Raw genomic sequence first — 19,092 nt, 5'->3', positions numbered from 1 at the left:
CAAGATATTTCCTACTTCAACTTTATCAACCTCAACCACTCACCAACCCTCGACTCTACAACCACCGCCGCCATGGCCGCTGCCGCCGCTGCTAATGCACGATCTCAACAAGACGCTAGTGTTGCACAGGCACTCGAGATCGCTCGCGAGAGTCCTGATGGTTCATCAGACCCTACTATCAGCAAGATACTAGAGGGTGCCCTGGCACGAATCTGGAGCAAAGTTGCAGCGCATCCTGACTCATATGTCATGACAAAAGACGAGTTTGCTGTCTTCAACTTCTTCCAGCACAGATTTATCGGCAACAAGATGGCACTTGGCGCTCGCAAGCGATTCTGGGATAACACTCACGCTTGATCGCTCCTCAGGATCACACTTACAAGGCAGCGTCCTGCCCTGCCCTGTCCTGCCCTGCCCTGCCCAAGAACCGCTCGACACATCCAACGCTTCCCATTTACACGAGCAACGAGGTGCACGTACATCGTTGACTGCTGATAAAAAAAAACTCCCCCTCTTCTTTCCTTTTTTCATCTTCATTTTTATCAACGATGATACGACACTTGCACATGAGTATCCATACGTGCTCACACCTGTTACCATATGAATACCCACAGAGGCAAACCAGGCTTTGCCCAAACCTGATTGTATTATCCGAGTTTCCGATGACCTGCCTATCATTTGCACAAGCCCTCAGGTTTCAGCTCTCGCTTCTTCTCAATCACCGAGCTGGGCAGTGGATAATGGCAGGCAGGATAGAGCCCAACACCCCTGCGTGTTTCGCTCGGGGGAAGTTGCCCGCCGGCGCTGAGATGACCTGGTATCCGTTGCAGGGCTTTTCAAGTCATGGCAGACCGGAAGATGCACATCAGGTTAATTATGCCTACTCAAGCGCGGAAGCCGAGAAGAAGAACTGGAGAAGGAAAAGAGAAGCACCAAACCCAACATTGAATCCACTCAGTGGAGAAACCCTGGATGATCCGCCACAAAGCCCCGGTTCCTGAGTCCGAACCTGTTAGCTTTGTGGGTCAAGAATTCTGCCATCCAGCATGGTTCGCATGGCGCCCCGCTTTCTGGTACTGCCGGCGCCAATCTCCGGTCATACTGTCCTGCACTTACAGTGTCGTCCATGTCTCCATGCGACCTGTCTACATACCCTGTCGCCTCTTAGTATACAGGGCTGTAGAACAGGATGGAGTGGCGTTTCCAAAGCGTGTCTTCGTCGTCCTTGCATCTTCCTTCTCGACTGAGTCTTGACTCATGCCGATAGATCTACGTCGCATCGTCTCAAACTCTTGGTGACAAGGCGGGTCATACGGGCCTTTGAACTACCTCCCCCAATTGCCCCTGTGCTCGTCGTTGGAACATTGTCCTTGACTCGTTACCGCTGCATAGCGGAAGCTTTTGTTATTGCTCTTCGCTTCATTATCCTTTTCCACTTTTGCCATGACTCTTTCTTCTGGCTATTTTTGCTCAACTTTAACGAATCGTCTTTAGCTGCTGGCAGTCGCCTGCACTTCTGAAGTCGTTTGATAATTCCTTCCACTTTCGAGTCATGCTTTATAGATACCATTCGGGTTCGATTCAGAGCTGCACTGCTCGGTTCTTCTTTTTGTTCTTTTTCTTATCCACTTTCGATCCTATGTTTTATTAAAGGACTTTTGTATAATAGAAATACCACGCGACGTGTAGCTGCAGTTTGTGTTTTTGAGACATTAGGCATACTATAGACTAGCTCATGAAATCATGTTTGGACAAGCAAAGTATACATCGTCATCTCCCTATTTTTCTGTGTGACGTGGATAAAAATTCGTTAATATTGAGATCATCTGGTTCTTGGAACTAACTCACTTGGTATCCACCACCCATGTCTTGCCTGCTATGCTGCGTTTACCTTCTACCACTCTTGTCCTCGACAATCCAGATAAGGCAAGTGTCCCAAGGCAGTTATCTCATTTCGGTAAGATGCTATCAGTTTGAAGCATTTAGTTAAGCATGAATAGCATCATACTGCGTCAGTCTTGATGGACCTTTGCTGACACACTAACCAGCCATGATCCTGTGCATTTTCGCTGTTGGGTCTTGCACCTTTGAGTTTGCACTCAAATCACTAATTGTCAATAGCTTCTCACTAAGACCGCCAGGTCAAGCATGTGCATACAGTATCTAAGGGGGGGTATTAGAAAAGTTAATCTCTGTGCATGGAGGTGCAAAAAATAAAGAATCAAGAACGACGATGGAGGAGGATGAGTTTGTTCCCCGATTTCATCTCGCAAACACTCAGCAGCAAGCTTTCTGATATCTTGAGAAGAGGAGTGAGTATGAATTGGTTGCCGCGGAATCACATCTTTTCCAATAACGGCTACCCAACGCTCCGGTGCAGATCTATGATCTACAGTAGTCGATAACAATATCCACTAACGCATCCTACATCCGGCCGGGCGCGCAGTTGTGGCAGTTACAGCCCAGCCGTTGTACCGCTCCGATCCTCCGATCCCGGGGCCGATGCTTGCCCCACTTCCACCGATGTTAGAACATCTACTGTACCTTCAATGAGCAGGCGAAATCTTGTGAAGCTTTCGTCGGCTCTAATACTAAGAGATCGATACCTTTTCCGCCTGACGTGCAACTGAGTCCTTAAAGTCAAATCGAAGCGCATAGCATATTGTTGTATTGCAACATTTACGCCAACACTCATTTGTGAGTGTCGTCGTAACAGGACCAACCTATAATTCAGATCGTATAGATAAACCCACCTGCCCGGCCGCGGGAACTTTGAACGCTCGGTAATATCCAGAGGAATGCAAATATTGTGGAACCATGGGACCGGGTGCTGTTGAGGCGCTCTGCTTTACCGGCATCTCAAACCAGTGTAGCTGCGTTCAATTTTTCTGTAATCTTTCGCCGAGAGTAGTATCTTGATCGTGTGGAAGGCCCATTTGACTTCGCAAATTGATCTTAGACGCGCTTTTGGACAATACTAAAATCAAAACCTACAGTAGGGCATCACATTTGGATCCATGGAGAGAACCGTAAGTGTTGGCTCGCCGTATTCATGAACACACCGCCATTTACATTAACGTTGCGCCACAATATTACCTTTCCTAGAACTTGTGTGATAAGAAAAGGTTAGAGTCCATATGAAATACGGTCTTTTGGGCGACACCGTCGAGGGATGGAACCAGCTCAGGGAATAGTGCCTCCTTCAGCACCCATCTTGGGATCCCGACTGGGTTGAGGGGGATCAGATAGAGTTTGGATATGAGCCGCTGATGCTCCTTGCTGCATATCATGCCCATAAAAGGAGAGCGGCCGCTTTCACAATATCATCTCAGGGTCGGGAAGACGTTGCAGGCGCTTGCGCTAGGAAAGTTTATCTTCAAACCACCAGCACGTTGAGCAAACACCAGCTCCAATGCCAGTATTTGTTCGTCTGATGCTGTGTATAGCTAAGCTCTCCTAGCTTTTAGTGTTGCACATTATGTATTGCATGTTCCTGGATACCCACGACAAGCGGTTGGCTCCAACCTCGCAGGTACTTGGTTGTGATTCAAAGCCCAATTGCCAACTTAGTCTCGGCGATAAAGATGCTGGCATTAGATTGCTAGGAGGAACGTCTGCATTGCCAGGCAATCAATCGGTCCATCTTGTCACTGTGAGGCTCTCTTCATCCCCTCGACGCTCGGCTTCCGTTGCAGCGAAGCTGTAATAGGCTGGCTTCTCAGTACCGAGGCTCATGGCTATGGCTCCTAGCTGAAGAGATTCCTACCTCGAGGCTTGCTGAAGACCCTTGATCTAGACGTTGAGGTTTCAAACGTCACCATCGAAAGTCTGGCCCGACCCAATGGCCACTTCTGGCCTGATAACGCGACCGTGACGCCTACTGTGATGTGTAGGGGTGCGAGACCAGCTGGAAGGGTAAGGCGTCTTAGCTTCCAGCCCCTGTGCCAGTTTCGTTGGTAGTGACTCTTTTGGGTAATCCAGAAAGTCGGTAAGTTGAAGATTCGAAACTCTAATACGTGAGGAGGCGTGTAGAGGCACAAGATGCTGACCAACCGCATAGAAGCTTAACGAAATTCCAGAAGGATACCGGAAGAGGCAAGGCTTTCTGCCTCAAGAGGAAAGGCCGGTACCGTAAAACTCCGATCATGGTGCAAAAGGCAGGCTGACGAGAGTGTCCAGATCGATAGTCTGGCACCAGGCAAAGGTTATTTGCCTCACACCCAGCGCAGAAGGCGTTGCTCGCAAGCATCAAGGTATCGAATACATCACGGCTAGAAAGACGCCAACAACCCAAGAGGTTTAGAGAAAGGGGGAATTTCGAACTTGGATCGTTGCTCTCATGCCATGGGCTTAACCCCAATGTAGTGGTGATGGGCATGGGGCATCCCGAGGCTCTGGAAGCAAGGACCCGGAGGACGGGACGGAACTTCTGTGTTGAATGGGGCTGGAGCTACATTCTTTTTGGTAAAAGACATCTTCATCAGAGTTTGAGAAGGAACCGGTGGCTCGGTACGTGGAAGGAGTGCCACTCAGTAATTCGAAGCGGTGAAGAGTGACGTCCCGGATGGCGTTGCTTATTTTCGACATGGAATCTGTAAATGTTGGTTATATTGAGATCGATGAGGCTCTTTCTTGCGGAAGCTGACAGCGGATCTACCCAGGAACCCCGGCTCCAAGATGAGATTGACAGCTGCAGCAGGGAGTTGTGCTGCCCAGTGCCCAGCCAGTCATAAGCGGTGAGAGTCACAACAAAGCTGCAATCTGTTGTTGAGGGGGATTTGAGGGAATACGAGGCTGCCTGGGTGGCCTGGGTGAAATGGCGTCAACGAAGCCACTAGCAAGTGAACGAACGAGGTCGTGGGGCAACTTGAGCCAACTGGTTCCTGGCAGTTGATCGCCTGTGATGGGTGATTATTCTGGATTTTCCTTGACTTCAATTCTCCGTAAAATATCGGTCCCCCACAATTGAGTGAATACAGCAACTTTTGCAGATCCGCGAGCCGGATTCAGACCATCGTCGGCGCAAGTGTGCAGTACGGTGATGTAGATCTCGCGGCATCTCTTTCCGAGCTGCACACAACCCTTTAAGGCCAGGCCAGGATCACAAGGTCCTGCAGGCTAGTATGCTGGATTGATCATGATAAATGTTTACTCAACATGTGCGAGAGTATTTGGAGAGGGGCAAGATGAGCCACTTTGCCAAGCAGCAGATACGTGCTTTTGGTCTTTATGCTTTTGGTCACTTGTGCTAAACAAACCTGTTGCGTTACAGAGCCGATGTTCCAAGCACTTGACTGTTGGAATTGATTCGGGTGAGAGAGTTGACCGTGTAGGAACACCAAAATAGTATTGACAATGGGATGCCGACTGCTGTATAGGACGGACTGCAGTGCTGCACCTGTTTCATGAATATTCTCGAACTGACCGGTCAAAACTGTAAAGGCGCCATCCACAACCTGACACTGAAATGAAAGAAAAGGGATTTGCAAGGAGAAATGAGTCCGAGAGATGGTTGGGTATGGCGTACGGCAGTTGAACAGTGACAGGTGCCCCTTCCGTGCAGATGTGAAATTCAAATCAGACAGTGGCTCTGCACTAATTTGGGGTGTTCAAGTGGCTAGCTGATGGCGGATGCGTACTCAGCTGACGGAAAACGTATGGTTGGCTGAAAGCTTGTTTAAGGTATTGGTATGTAAAAAGTTGAATTGATGGCAAAACATGTTTCTGTGTCTCGAATGAGGTCGTTGGAGAGGTGAGGAATTGGCCTATCCAATGACTTACATGATTAGTGAGGAGGGGCGGAACGACCCTTCTCTGCAGCTACAGTACCACCCGACGGGGCCAGGCATACCCATTAGGTCAACGATGATAGCGGCGAATCAGATAAGAGACATGAGATCAGTGGGTGCAGTACCACTGTAGCCGCCGTCATTCCCAGGGAATGTACCTAAGATGGTTCACCTGCCAACCGCCAGGTACTACCACACCTGGAGGCGCAGCAGCAACATGAACCAAAGAATGAGTCGATAATAGATTCTGGCAGAGTTTACCGCCGAATACGCAGCTGATCGAATACGCAACCAAAAACAACCACGGAGGGTTTCTGAAGTGAATAAGCATAGCTTATTGTCTTGCAGCAAACTTGCAAATTCGTTATTCTGCAGCGGCCATGGAATGTAAATATGTAAGGTACCTAGTGATGACAGCGCTGTGAACAGCCTGATTGGTCAATGTCGATGCTGCCAAAGTCATTCACTTGGCCAATATTCTATCATGAAACATAACGAGAGATCGGAACAAGAAATTGGGAGCTCATTTCTTGTCCTGGCGTATTCGTATGATGTACAGGTCAAGCAATACCTACTAGGGAAAGAAGCTTGCGTAGGCGTTACAGAAACGGTCTGGAGTAGGCTCCTTCCACTGCAACCTTAGGCCGGTTGACCTTCCCGAAATCATTAAAGTAGGTGCAGTCGTTGGCGGTTGCTTGGGCAATGCGCAAAGGAGAAATAGCCATCCAAGACCCCATCGCCAACGTCTCATTTAGAATCAGTCACATCACGTCAATTTACTTTGTTTCGATTCAATTTAACTCCACGTGCATCCTCCTTCAAAAATTGCAGCCTTACTGCGGTAGCTGAACATCGTCATCCCCGCATTGCTCCAGGTTTGCTGCCGATCAACAACCGCTCTATCACCACTTACGATACCATACGAACCCACTGAACAGCAAGCACTTTGCTCGCATAGCCCATCTTATCAACACATCCACGGTGCAGAGACTGCCCATCCACTCCCAGCAGTACCACAACCACTCCTCCGTGTAACCATTGACGCACTTCCTATCGACGCCATTGTAGACCGCATATTGAGCATCAGTTGCCCATCATGCGCTACAATCTTATCCAGATGATCCTGCGAGCCACCGGGCTATTGATGACCCTCCTCCTAACAGCACTTATCGGCAGTGTTATTTCATCAAACATCGACGCTATAGGCTCCGCAACTGCCGCTGTCAACTTTATCATGTTTGTTGCAATCGTGGGCTGGATCGTTTGCATCATCGGCCTCCTTGGCTTCTTCGTCTCTGCTCTCGACAAACCGCTTCTCCAACTCCCACTCGATGCCATCGCCGTTCTCTTCACTTTCATCGGAGCTATTGTCCTTGCTGCCAAGCTGCGCGTTGTCAACTGTGGAGAGATAAACCCCAAGGCATTACCAACGGACTGGATTGCATGGGGATCAGCGAATGATGAGGGCCGGTGTCGTCGACTGCAAGCAAGCACAGTTTTCATATGGTTTCTGTTTGCATGTGTGTCTGGAAGTCTATTCTTGACCATTCGAGCTGCCCGCAACACTTATGGCTCTCTTCGAAGTGCCGCTTCAAGGCCATCCATGTCGCAGATTTCTTCCAGTGTGTGATAAACCATATGGCATCAAAATGTTATTCCACGATAGATATTCGTTGCAGGAGAATGTCGCTGACGCGATCACGAGAGCTCGTAGTCAGATAAGCGAAGCTGCACCAAGGCTGCGGAACACTGGGTCAATCTCTTGGGACAGTGTCACAAAAGGCGCACCAGAGGGGTATCGTCAATTCTTGGCGACAACATCTCTTGTCAGCTTCTAAAAGGGCCTAGGTTTGTGTTTTTTTATACCAGGAATGGCTGAATATGTTAATTTTTTGTATGAGAGAAGAGAAAGGAGTATGATCAGCACAGGAGTTGGACGATGGGTAATGATTATGTAGTAATTAGTTTCAATGCAGGCATGATTTGTGACATGGCATTGTAGGCTTTCCTCAAAAGCGATTGGCCCTAGAATCATGGTTGAGAGTAATTCCTGTTGAACGGGTAGCAATCGAGGCATGAGCGCGGTCATGATATGGACATGTATAGTCGTCTATTTTAAAATATGCGATCAGAAATACCCCAACACCGTACTGAAGTCCATGCGTGCTCCTAAGGATCCTTCTTCATTCGTGTTTGTCTTTCGAATGCCCCTCGTTCTTGGACGTATATGTCGTCTATAATGTTGCGGCAGTCTCAACGACACCCGCCGCCTTAAATGCCTTTTTATCTGTTAATCGAACATCGACGTTATGTGCCCATTCCATATATCGCGACCAACCTAATTGAAAATATGTCAGTGAATTTGCCAAGCTTCATACCACTACCAAGGAATACTTACTCCAGTAGGCAAACTTGCGACCAAAGTATTTACCCATCCAGGGGACGATCATCATAGTCAATATCAATTGCAGCTGCTCCAGACTGCGCTCCCACTCGGCTTGCGCATCTGAGTCGGAAACATCGGAGTAAATGTCGTCGGTTGATATGGAGGGGAGAGAGTCGAGGTCGTCCTTGTCGTCCGACATGGACGCATCATGGAGATCAACGAGGGAAGAGTCGGCCATGCTTGCGATCGTGGAAGGTAGGAGGCCCCGAATCTTGAGGAAATATTAAGCCAGCACTAATTCAAGTTGGCGCGTGGGTTGTCGTTGGGTCATGTAGCGAGGAAGACTAAATCTGTATTCGAGGTTGGGGTCGGACTTTGAGATCACGGGCAGCTTCAGGCGGGACAGTTCGAAGAGTTCAGACCGGTGCAGGGGCTGTTTTGTTCGTGAGAGAGTTCGAGTGTAATAAGTTTGTTTGCGGGAAGGGATGCCAGAACCCTCTGAATCGCGATAGTAGACAACCAAAAATGACGGTCGAGGTGATGTTCGTCACAGTCGTCAAGGTTGGAGTCGCATCGGCATCCGGAGCTACACTCCCGATCAGAACCGGGGAAGCTACGAGCAACTTCCTGCCTGATTGGTTGCGATTGGCAATGCTGTTGAGCACGTGGCTTTGCACGTGACTCGCTATTGTGAAGCTGGGGGTCCGCTTGCGCTGTTGTTGACTCAAGGTATCGCATCCGCCCATGACGTTGGATTCATTCACCCCTAGCTTGCTAACCCGCAACAAAATCAATCAGAAGAAGCATATCAACAGAACGCGCGAAAGTTCTGCGACTCGAAAATACATATTATCGTTGTGCGAGAGCCTGTGAAAGAAAAAAGGAAAAATAGCTTTCTTTACCTTATACGAAGTCGACACCCACATTCCCAAAAAACTTCCGGTACAAACTGGGCGCAGTACAACAAAAAAGAAACACCTTCTAAGCAATCACAATCGCAGACGCAATCATGGAGGGCGAGGTGAGTCAACACACATCTGTTCCCTACCGACTCCCTTGAGTCAAAACACGACCTACCCGATGCACTACAATGGCAATACAGCCTGGCTTCCATGTGAACCTCGTAATGCTTGTGCCAGGCTCTCATGGCGTCTGTCGGATGCCTTGTCCTTGTACCCTCTGAACCGCACAGGCCCAATCTTTTACCCCTCCAAAAACCCTCCAGCGCCCTATCACCCAGCCTATCACTGCTTTTCCCTATCGTTTTTTACCCCACCATCACCCTCAGTGTGGAAGTATCTCTGTACCGTCCTACACCACTTTTAGGAGGGAGAACAGGCGATTTGACATCAATTTATTCAACCACTTGGGCCTTTGACTCACATTTTCCTAACCGCCACCTTCACCATCATCATTCATTATCCACGACCACCGGCAACGCCACCCCTCAATCGAATCTTCCACTAACGTATTTACCTTTTTCTCTTGTATCTACAGGCACCGACCGAACGTAAATCTCGCAAATCCGTTGCTTTCACCGACGAACAAGTCGTAGTAGACGCTGACGGTTCCGTCACCATGGTTAACGCTACCGAAGATCCCAAGGATTCGGCTCAGTCCCACACGCCTCGTACGCCGCCGCTTTCTGCCGCCCTTGAGTCCTTTACTGATTCGCAAGCGACAGCTGCTGAGGATCTCCCCCCAGCTGAGGATGGTGGTCTTGACCTTTCTCTCATGAAGAAGAAGAAGAAGAAGTCGAAGAAGGTCGACGATGATGCCGATGCCGCCCCTGCCGACGATGCTGCCCCCGCCGAGGATGGAGGTCTCGACTTGACCCTGAAGAAGAAGAAGAAGAAGCCCAAGGCTACCAAGGACGACGACTTCACCAAGCAGCTCGAGAAGCTTGAGCTGCAGGAGGGCGCTGAGGAGGCTGAGGAGGAACCTCAAGAGCAAGAGGGTGACATGCACGAAGGAACTGGCATTTGGGCTCACGACGAGACCAAGGCCATTGGCTACACCATGCTTCTTTCTCGATTCTTCAGCGAGCTTACCCAGAGGAACCCCGACCACGTTATGACCGGAACAAAGAGCTACAAGATCCCCCCACCCCAGTGCATGCGAGAAGGCAACCGAAAAACTGTTTTCGCCAACATTGCCGATATCTGCAAGCGCATGAAGAGAACCGAAGAGCACGTTACTGCCTATCTGTTTGCTGAGTTGGGTACCAGTGGTTCAGTCGACGGTAGCCGAAGACTGGTTATCAAGGGTCGTTTCCAACAGAAGCAGATCGAGAACGTCGTCCGAAAATACATCAGTAAGTTTTGTAGAATATGCTGCACGGCAGACATGTAGTTGCTGACCATGCCCTTCTTAGTTGAGTACGTCACTTGCAAGACCTGCAAGTCTCCCGACACCGAGCTCAACAAGGGTGAGAACCGTCTGTACTTCATTACTTGCAACAACTGTGCTTCTCGACGAAGTGTCACTGCTATTAAGACCGGTTTCTCCGCCCAGGTTGGCAAGCGAAGAAAGATGCAGGGTTAAGCAACCCCGCGTCTTTCTTCCTTTCTCTCAGTTCTGTCCCCACTCACTGCCAACAACGTCCTTGGCCTGTGGGTGCTGGGTGGTTACGTTTGTCTTGGCGGTGTTTTATCTTGGCTGCGCAGCTGACTCTACGCTGAAAACGAACAAACGGTTTTCTTTTTGAGCTGCGTAGTCTCGACGATGGATACAGATTTCGCACTTTTGGATGAGGCTCCGCTGCCTTCTCCATACGATCTGGTCCCTAGGGTCAAAAGGAGTGATGTCGGACTCGATTAATTATGAAATCGAGTGCCGGGGTTATGATGTTGGCGTATGGATTATGTACATGATGCCGGAATGAAACAAGACTGCAGCCAAACAAAATAAGCTTGATGCAACGGTGACTACGATCGATGAATCCCCTTAAAGTGATAGACAAAACTCAATCATACAAAGGCAAGACATTTATAAACATAAACGGTATGCAGATATTGTGCATCCTTAAAAGTATTCATTACCACACGACGACAATCTGATTCGGTCGTGCCTTCAGGTAGTCGTCAACCCAAAAACTAGCCTTTTACTCCCACCTCTAATGAATGAGGGCTCCTATGTACAAGATTGAGGCACGAGAGATCAGAAACGTTGAAAAAAATAAGAAACCATGCAGCAAGACATGCCTCCCCCAAACGCAGAAAGGCCGCAGCCCAGAAACTCTCCAGAACCAGCCCAATGTAACCATCCCCCCCCCCCTTTTTTTTTCTCTCTCTTCTTGCCGTGTATGTATGCGTGCTTCCTTTTTTGTGTAGGATAATGAACGCTGATGCATGCCATGGTTGTGGCACCTGCATCAACTCCCATCTTCAGTATGCATGGCGCATGCAAAACAGTGTATTGTTGTACAAGCCAATCAATTGCAGGAACAAATTAGCGACCTTACTTCGGCCGGTGAACCATTCATCTATAGTCGTCCACCAGGACTCGTGTCTGCCGACATGCCAGTGTCAAATATCGAGCCGGCCATAACTTTGTCTGTGTCAACAACGCTGGAGTTCTTGGTTACGGTGTCTAATGTCCTGTCCAGCTCTGCTCGTACGGCCTCAAAGGTGGTGTGCACCCATTGACCAAGGCGGTTCTTTTCGACGAACTGATGGAGGAGCTTGTCCTCGTGCTTCATGACTTCGATCAGCTTTGTGCGGAATGATGCCTCGAAGTCACGGAACCGACGGTCGAGATTCTCGGTGAAAGCACCCAAAGCCTCGTTAGGTGGTTGAGGCCTAAAAGGTTCCCGTGGATCTTCTATGATCAAAATTAGTAAAAGCTCCAGCCTGCCAAATTCGGAAGTCAACTTACGAAAGCTAATGCAATCTGTCAGCATAGAGTAGAGTTCCGTGTCTTCCAACCTCTCAATAACCTCACGGTCATCCTTGAGCTGAGTGTCGTTGATGCGTGACCAATCATCACGAATGAAGAGTCTCCTCCAAATCATCCTCTTGGCTTCCTTAACTTCGTCGCTGTGGCAGCTGCTCTCGGCAACAAGGAGAGCCAGCCAGAACGGATTGGCGATCTCGGCCCGTGATTCAGGCTTCAAATAAATCAAAGTAAGAAGGTCGATGAGTGTCATAGCGTCCAAGGCTTCATGCTGTAGAAGACGTTTCATGCCATCTTCAAAAATCTGGTGTTGGGCCTTTTGGCGACGAGGAATATTCATGCTGTGAACCTCCATGGCGAAGTTGAGCGCGGCAGCGTCGTCCACGGCATCGTATGTGCTGGGAAGGACTTGATGATATAGTTGATCTTGAATCCGAATCGCGACCAACTCTCTATCAACCTTCTTCAGCCTTTCCTCAGCACGGACTTCATCGGCGTTGACCTTGAGACCACCAGCCTTGATGTCCTTCTCCTCAAGTTCAGCCATAAGAGCAAGTTTGCCGAGACTCAACTCGATCTTCTTGTTCCAGACTTGTTGTTCTTTTTTAAGTGCCAGGTCGATCAGTGTGTCAGCACTGTGGCCAACGTCCTTCTCCTGCTGCACATCATTAATCCATGAGATTCGCGCCAGCTCAGGCTTACTACGGAGGAACAGCGTCTTGAAGCCATGGTTATCGAGGTCGAACTCCAATACGTCCTCAACTCCGTGTTTTTGAAGTAAGAATTCGTAAGCAGGAAACGCAAAGGCCTGTCCGTAAGTAGAAAAGCTATTCTGCAGCTTGGATTTCTTACTATCCCTGAGCCGCTTGAGATTTTGCGTTTCCACCAGGGACAGTCCTGGCTCGCCAAGGCGATTCTCGAGTATCTGGATGTGATCAAGCAGGATGACAGACAGGGCACGAAGACATTCGTGTTTCTCGGCAATTGAAGCGCCTTCCTCCCACTTTCCAGACCGTGCCAACGCAAGAGGCTTCTCGAAGCGATCGGTTGAATACACCTTGGCGAATTGCTGCGACATGAGCTTCTGCTCGGTTTGCGTTGCTGACCAACGGGCGTACTCCAGAACCGAAGTGAGCATACCGTCAATGAGGGTAGGAAGTTCCTCAAAAATCTTGGAAACGACCTTCGGATCTGGCTGGTTTGCTGCCTTACTCGATTCTCCGGCGTCATGGTTCTTTAGCACCCACTGATCGGAGAGATCGACAAGACGTTTGGCGTTGTTGGCGACGTACTGAGAGCCAGTCCAGGGCTCGGGAAGGTCATCGTATCCGTCGCGGAGAATACCCAAGCGAAGCTCTTCGAATCCGAGACCGTAAGAACTAAGGCTGTTCTTTCGGAAATCATGGGCTGCTGTGTATGTGCAGTTGTAGACTTGAATTGCTTCGTAAATCATGACATTAACCTTGGCGTCATCAAGTAGATTGTCCTTGTACAAGGTCTTGATGACTTCGTACGCCCAAGCAACGAACAGTTCCAGGCGGAAGACGTCGTTGATGAACCAGTGACGAACGCGATCAACCTCGCCAATCTCAGCGACCGGGTTATGCTTCTGACCCTGATGGATGAATTCGACAATCGTGCCGACAAGACTCTTCTTGTCATTTGCCGGTCGTGCAGCAGTGAAAGCCTCATGCCTCTTCCAAAGCAAGGTAGCCACATGCATCTTTTCGGCGTCGTACAGCAGGCTCCAACGTGTCTTGCGGTCAAGATCTGCGCCCATGATTCTGAGCTGAGTAATTAACCTCTCAAGCGCGTTTGATCGAGCTCGCAGGTTATCTTCTAATGAAGCTGGCAGGGTTGATATAAAGGGGGTGCTCGAGCTCAAGATCTCATGACTGACTTCGAGAGCAGCTGCGGCAATTTCGTCATCGGCAAACTTGATGTCTTGGCGGCCGTCGAAAATCAAGGGGTTGTCTTGCTTCACGCCAAAGAAGACTGCCTGTTCAATTTTGCTCTTTGCGGAAACCTTTGGTGGTTGGTCACTAGCAAATTTGTCCACCTCGGTTGTCACAATGCGCACGGCGCCGGCTCCTCTAACCATAAGAACAACAGCGGGGTTCTTTGTCTTGGGTCGATGTAGTCGATGCTCCTCGTGGCTAGAGGCCGACGCTATTTCCTCGAACCCAGAACCAATAATTTCGTGTACGTCATCTTCGCGGAAGTCGATGACATCTTCAAAGGCGGCAGGTAGTATGTGACTGTCGGTTTGAAGCTGAGATTCGGGGGATTGGGGTGGGACAGCAATAGATGCAATGACAGTTGCACGATCAAAAACGACAAAGGCAACCAGGGCGGGTCGAGGAAGATATAGGCGTGGTCGTGGAGTTTCGGAGAGTTGAGATGATGAAAATGGCGAGCTATAGGAGGTTATGGGACGGATCATGCCAATTTGACAGTCCCTAGGGGTTAGAATAGCCTCAACCAAGGCGTAGCGTGAAGTGCTTCGCAGGGTCAAGCTGACGAGAACTAGGAGGTGTTGCACTGACGAATCGTCGGTGGTCATCGCATCACTAAGCCTGCTAAGATCAAGGTACTTGGACTCCAAGCCCTTGGGGACATAAGTGAAGTCAATTGCTTCGAAAGAATCCTCGGGATACTCCTGGGACACGGGGTCGATCTCCTGCAGGGCAGCAATAATTTCCTCGCGTACATCTGCATCACCGATAATCTCGTTATGCCCTCCGCGGTGAACCCTCCAGGCATTAAGTCGTCCTTTACCGGTAAGAGCAACAATGTTCCTCTCACCTGTTCGTGCAGACCGATCTGCTCGGACAGCGGCAATGTCTCCTTTGAGTGATAGATGTTGAAAGGCGTGTCGAATGCTGCCAAAGATACCACCAGTGGGGGGCGACAGATTGTTGCGCAAGAACTGAACTGAGATGGAAGGTCGACCTTGGCTATCGCGTACGTTCATGTACGCGAGGCGCCCAGAGTTGAAGGTGAGTATGAAACCAGCAGATTCAGCGTTGGTGATAGCCACGACTTTCTCTCCCGAGTGCATTCCTGAGATGGTGTACTCGACACCTGTGCGGTCCTTCTTCATGAAAACAAACGTGGCCGCGCTCGCAATCGATTCCCAGTATACAACCTTTCCACTGCCTCCCATAACCACAACCAGGCCAGGCTCGGCAGATGACGCGGATGGTGAGACGAGGCATCCTACAGGAAGGGGTTCGTTTGGTCTAGTAGTCGATGGGAGGCTGAAAGAAAAGGTCTCGGGTGATTGCGACGTGGATGTGTAAGGCCAAACGAGGGCGTGTGTTTGGGTTAGGGAGAGGGCGTAGCCTGTAGAGAAGATGTCGGCGGTTTGGTAGGCTGTGGTGTTAGAAGTGAGCAGGGCATCCAGAAGTCGATTCATTCATTGTGCGCATCGACTTACCTGACCAGTCGGAGCGAATTCTGTCGGGCAGAGCCGGGAGTTTGCTAACTGTGTATGCGTTTGTACTTGTCTGCACAGGGCAATTAGTATGTGGCATCATGCTGAAAGGAGTGAATTCTCTGTTCTTACCAATACAAGACTTCCATCACCTTTATTAGCGGCACGGTCGCCGTGCTTCGGCTTTTTTACGCGGACGTTCAACTCCTTGCGCAAAACTGGGCTTGCAGGTTCTGGTGGCGGCTCGATGTTTTTGTTCTTGTTTTTGGTGGGTAGAGTCGCGACCTTGGCATCAGTCTTGACTTCGACCATCTCCTGTTGGTTATCCGGGTTGACAAAAGTCTGCTCCGTCAGAGGCAACCTCTGTCTCTTGGCTTTCGGTTGCTGAGTGGTACGTTCGGAGCTCACAGGGCGCTGGCGACGGCGTGAACGGGTCGCAGTGGCTGGGCCGCCTTGAGCGATGGACGGGGAAAACATTTTGGGTGGATCGCAAAGTTGATATCGATGGATGGTGTATCAAGAAAAGAAGTCGCGAAATAGGACGTGTCGGATTAAATTGGCGATGGTATTAGCCGCGTGATCATAGAGACATTTTGCGGCGTGAACGTGACGATAATCGTGATGGCGATGGATTGCTGACGTGAATGGGAGGATGTGAACGGTGACTTTTTGAGACGATGGGATGGGATGGGATGGGATGCAAGAGAAAACTGGGCTTTCGAAGCCTATCCTGCAACGAGAGAGCAGTGACGAAGCGTGCATCGGTAGCCAATCGAACAACAAAATAGGCTGTTGGTCTCCCAGCTACGACCTTGGTTGGCGCGTTATGATTGGTCGAATCCACTCCGATGCCTTTTTTTTTCTCTAAGGTGTAGTGCTAGAGCTGCTGTGCTGAGCTGGCATTGCCTTGAAGCCCCTTGAGAGCTTCCATCAGTTGGGTGTACGAGCCAACCAGAACCCAAAGCTCGGGCTACATGTGCCCCACTGAAGATCCATTCGCATGCAGACAGTTCGTGGCAGAGCCTCCGTTGTCTGAAGTAGGTACCTCTAGGCTTGTGGTACCTTGCCTTAGTCACAGCTGAAGTCAAGACAATACTTTGAGTCCAGGTATTTCATGCCTTTCGATACTTTCATTCATCAAGGCAACGTGCAATCACGATTTCTTGCCAATGATTCACTTGTGACATTTAATCAACTACTAATCGGATTGCATATTTATCTCCAGCGGTTAATTCTTGAACTGAAGTTTGGTCACATGAGTCGATGATGCGTATGGCACCCACGATCTGATAAAGGTTGGATCAAACGGCGGATCGCGATATTAGCCAATCGCCACTTAAATACAACACAGACAGACTTGGTATTTATCTACTAACCCAGGAATATGGACCAAACACATCTTTAATCCCTCTCTGTGTCTAACATCGCGTTCTTCAAGCCCTTCATTTATTAATTGAGTTCTCAGCTAAACCACGTGGTCAGCCAAGTTCTTGATTCATGCCTACCCTATGTCTCCAGCACCATATATGTCGATATTAACTCAACACTGCACTTCACATCTTTCAGAAGCAGGCTCAAGATGAGACGATTCTCGACAGCAGTAACTATAACAGATCCATTGGTCAAGTATCAAACCCACATAGCCGCCGGTCTTTATGCTCCAGACCCATCTCAGCATAGACTTGCCAGGCACTTACACAAGATATATCTCCGCATCAAGGACTACTCGCCACATATTGAATATCGGCAACGCTTGAAACAAGTCACCCGCTTGACGGATGCGAGACCTAAAGACGACCCAGAAGAAAATGGCAACATTCTTGCCTTGCGCAACCACTCCATATGGAGGAACCCGCTCTTCAAGCATCTCCTCTCAATACCTGAAGGAAAGGAGAGTCTCGCTATGACACGGGTACTTGCGAACCACGAGTCGGCAATTGAGATAGACTCACCCAAGGGACTGTTTTTGTCAGGTGAAGTAGGCACTGGCAAGTCCATGCTTCTTGACCTGCTCGCAGATGGCTTGCCAACTGAGCGGAAGCGAAGATGGCATTTCAATACTTTCATGCTCTATACCATTTCCCAACTCGAGCACCATCGAAAGACCAGTCCCGGCGTTGAAGAGGGCGAAAAAGATTATTCTATCCTGTGGATGGCCAAGAAGCTGGTTGACGAATCTCCGATTCTGTTCCTTGACGAGTTCCAGTTGCCTGATAAAGCGGCTAGCAAGATTCTCAGCCATCTCTTCATTGCTTTCTTCCAGCTTGGCGGTATTCTCATTGCGTCTTCGAACCGAATGCCTGAAGAGCTCCAGAATGCAGTCGGCGTGGACTACACGCTCGCACCGACAAGAGGCTTGATCCGTAGGTTTTTCGGCGGTGCAGTGCGTGCCCAAGGCGAGTTGTACGGATCAACCAGCGATTTTGCCAACTTCCTTGAAGTATTAAAGGCTAGATGCGACTTTTGGCAGATGGAAGGAGCCAAGGATTGGCGAAGAAGAGAGGAGACCGACAGTTCACTCGTTATGGCTGGAAACACTGCCGAAGGCGAAACTGTGGTAGAAGAAGCCATCGCTCACGACAAGCCAGAAGGAACTGTTAAGAAACCGGTCAACTATTACCTGTCAACAGACGAACAGGATGTATGGAGAGAGCGAGTAAGGACTGCCATTACATGGACGGACCCCGAATCACTGCCATGGGAACCCTCAACTGTCGTGGTGTATGGCAGAAAGGTTCACACTCCTCGCCACTACAATGGTTATGTGTTCTGGGACTTTGACAAAATAGTCGAGACTTTCGGACCGGCTGACTATATCACAATGGCCTCTACCTACCATACGTTTATCATCGACAATGTTCCTGTTCTGACACATGCGGCCAAGAACGAGGCGCGACGATTTATTACTCTATTGGATGCTCTATACGAGGCTCGGTGCAAACTCATCATCCGGGCCCAGAACCCTCCCGATACACTTTTCTTCCCTAAGAAGAGAGGCTCTGCCAGTGGAAAACCAAACAATCCAAATGAGCCTGACGACCTTATCTCGGAAACTATTGCTGAAGTATACCAAGACCAAATGTCTCCGTTCCGACCCAATGTGGCATACTACGATACAAAGTCAAGCACTGCATCTTACGACCCGGACCAGGACTCGGACTTTGGCATACAAACCAAGCCCGTTGACTTTGCGAACAGGAGCGCATTTACTGGCGAAGATGAGAGGTTCGCATATAAGAGAGCAATCTCTCGACTATGGGAACTTTGTAGTGCACAGTGGCATGCAAGAACAGGAGATTGGTGGCAGCCGCTACCCCTCGAGGCACGGCACTGGGAAGGGGGCATGGTTACGCAAGCTATCGAACATCAAATCGGCGCAAATCGGTTGAGTAAAGATGAAGGGATGGGTGAGAGTTCGGAAGTCGATGAGATGGCTGGACTGTCAAAGTGGAGGATCGAGCATCTGAAGAGTAACTCGGAAAAGAGTGTCTGAATAAGTTGAAGTCAACGGAACACAAAATACGCATATATGAGTACATACTGGCACTCAGTACTTAGAAATGAATACATTCGGGTTATTTATGAAT

General features: G+C 49.4%; 6 protein-coding genes across 6 annotated transcripts; 4 read left to right on the top strand and 2 right to left on the bottom strand.

Annotated features, from left to right (window-relative positions):
• Positions 1 to 72: 72 nt before the first annotated feature.
• Positions 73 to 357, top strand: FGSG_09969 (uncharacterized protein; the record flags this gene model as incomplete). Its single annotated transcript, XM_011320578.1, has 1 exon — positions 73 to 357. The coding sequence occupies one exon, from the start codon at positions 73 to 75 to the stop codon at positions 355 to 357; it is 285 nt and encodes a 94-aa protein (XP_011318880.1).
• A 6,528-nt stretch (positions 358 to 6,885) lies between these two features.
• FGSG_09968 (uncharacterized protein) lies at positions 6,886 to 7,511 on the top strand (the record flags this gene model as incomplete). Its single annotated transcript, XM_011320577.1, has 2 exons — positions 6,886 to 7,411; positions 7,456 to 7,511. The coding sequence occupies 2 exons, from the start codon at positions 6,886 to 6,888 to the stop codon at positions 7,509 to 7,511; spliced, it is 582 nt and encodes a 193-aa protein (XP_011318879.1).
• A 222-nt stretch (positions 7,512 to 7,733) lies between these two features.
• FGSG_09967 (uncharacterized protein) lies at positions 7,734 to 8,751 on the bottom strand. The gene is made up of 2 exons (XM_011320576.1): positions 8,188 to 8,751; positions 7,734 to 8,127 (listed from the first exon to the last, which is right to left on the bottom strand). The coding sequence occupies exons 1-2, from the start codon at positions 8,411 to 8,413 to the stop codon at positions 8,024 to 8,026; spliced, it is 330 nt and encodes a 109-aa protein (XP_011318878.1). The 5' UTR covers positions 8,414 to 8,751; the 3' UTR covers positions 7,734 to 8,023.
• A 318-nt stretch (positions 8,752 to 9,069) lies between these two features.
• On the top strand, positions 9,070 to 11,082 carry FGSG_09966 (uncharacterized protein). Its single transcript, XM_011320575.1, has 4 exons — positions 9,070 to 9,196; positions 9,673 to 9,805; positions 9,860 to 10,489; positions 10,550 to 11,082. The coding sequence occupies exons 1-4, from the start codon at positions 9,185 to 9,187 to the stop codon at positions 10,717 to 10,719; spliced, it is 945 nt and encodes a 314-aa protein (XP_011318877.1). The 5' UTR covers positions 9,070 to 9,184; the 3' UTR covers positions 10,720 to 11,082.
• Positions 11,083 to 11,191: 109 nt separating this feature from the next.
• Positions 11,192 to 15,982, bottom strand: FGSG_09965 (uncharacterized protein; the record flags this gene model as incomplete). The annotated part of the gene is made up of 4 exons (XM_011320574.1): positions 11,192 to 11,997; positions 12,052 to 15,444; positions 15,509 to 15,578; positions 15,638 to 15,982. 4 exons carry the CDS (start codon positions 15,980 to 15,982, stop codon positions 11,660 to 11,662), a joined length of 4,146 nt encoding a protein of 1,381 aa, XP_011318876.1. The 3' UTR covers positions 11,192 to 11,659.
• Positions 15,983 to 17,084: 1,102 nt separating this feature from the next.
• Positions 17,085 to 18,998, top strand: FGSG_09964 (uncharacterized protein; the record flags this gene model as incomplete). Its single annotated transcript, XM_011320573.1, has 1 exon — positions 17,085 to 18,998. The coding sequence occupies one exon, from the start codon at positions 17,085 to 17,087 to the stop codon at positions 18,996 to 18,998; it is 1,914 nt and encodes a 637-aa protein (XP_011318875.1).
• Positions 18,999 to 19,092: the final 94 nt, after the last annotated feature.

This window comes from Fusarium graminearum, chromosome 1 (genome assembly GCF_000240135.3).
Source record: "Fusarium graminearum PH-1 chromosome 1, whole genome shotgun sequence".
Taxonomy (NCBI): Eukaryota; Fungi; Ascomycota; class Sordariomycetes; order Hypocreales; family Nectriaceae; genus Fusarium; species Fusarium graminearum.
Note: the sequence above shows the minus strand (reverse complement) of the source record. Positions and strands in the feature narration are given on the sequence as shown.

What these genes read in the sequence shown, in the direction of transcription:
- FGSG_09966 (XM_011320575.1), top strand. An exon ending in GGCTCAGTCCCACACGCCTC is followed by an intron (nt 9,806 to 9,859) that starts GTACGCCGCCGC and finishes CGCAAGCGACAG; the next exon opens with CTGCTGAGGATCTCCCCCCA. An exon ending in CGTCGTCCGAAAATACATCA is followed by an intron (nt 10,490 to 10,549) that starts GTAAGTTTTGTA and finishes TGCCCTTCTTAG; the next exon opens with TTGAGTACGTCACTTGCAAG.
- FGSG_09967 (XM_011320576.1), bottom strand. Translation starts at nt 8,413, where the DNA reads ATGGCCGACTCTTCCCTCGTTGATCTCCATGATGCGTCCATGTCGGAC. An exon ending in TCGCAAGTTTGCCTACTGGA is followed by an intron (nt 8,128 to 8,187) that starts GTAAGTATTCCT and finishes ATTTTCAATTAG; the next exon opens with GTTGGTCGCGATATATGGAA.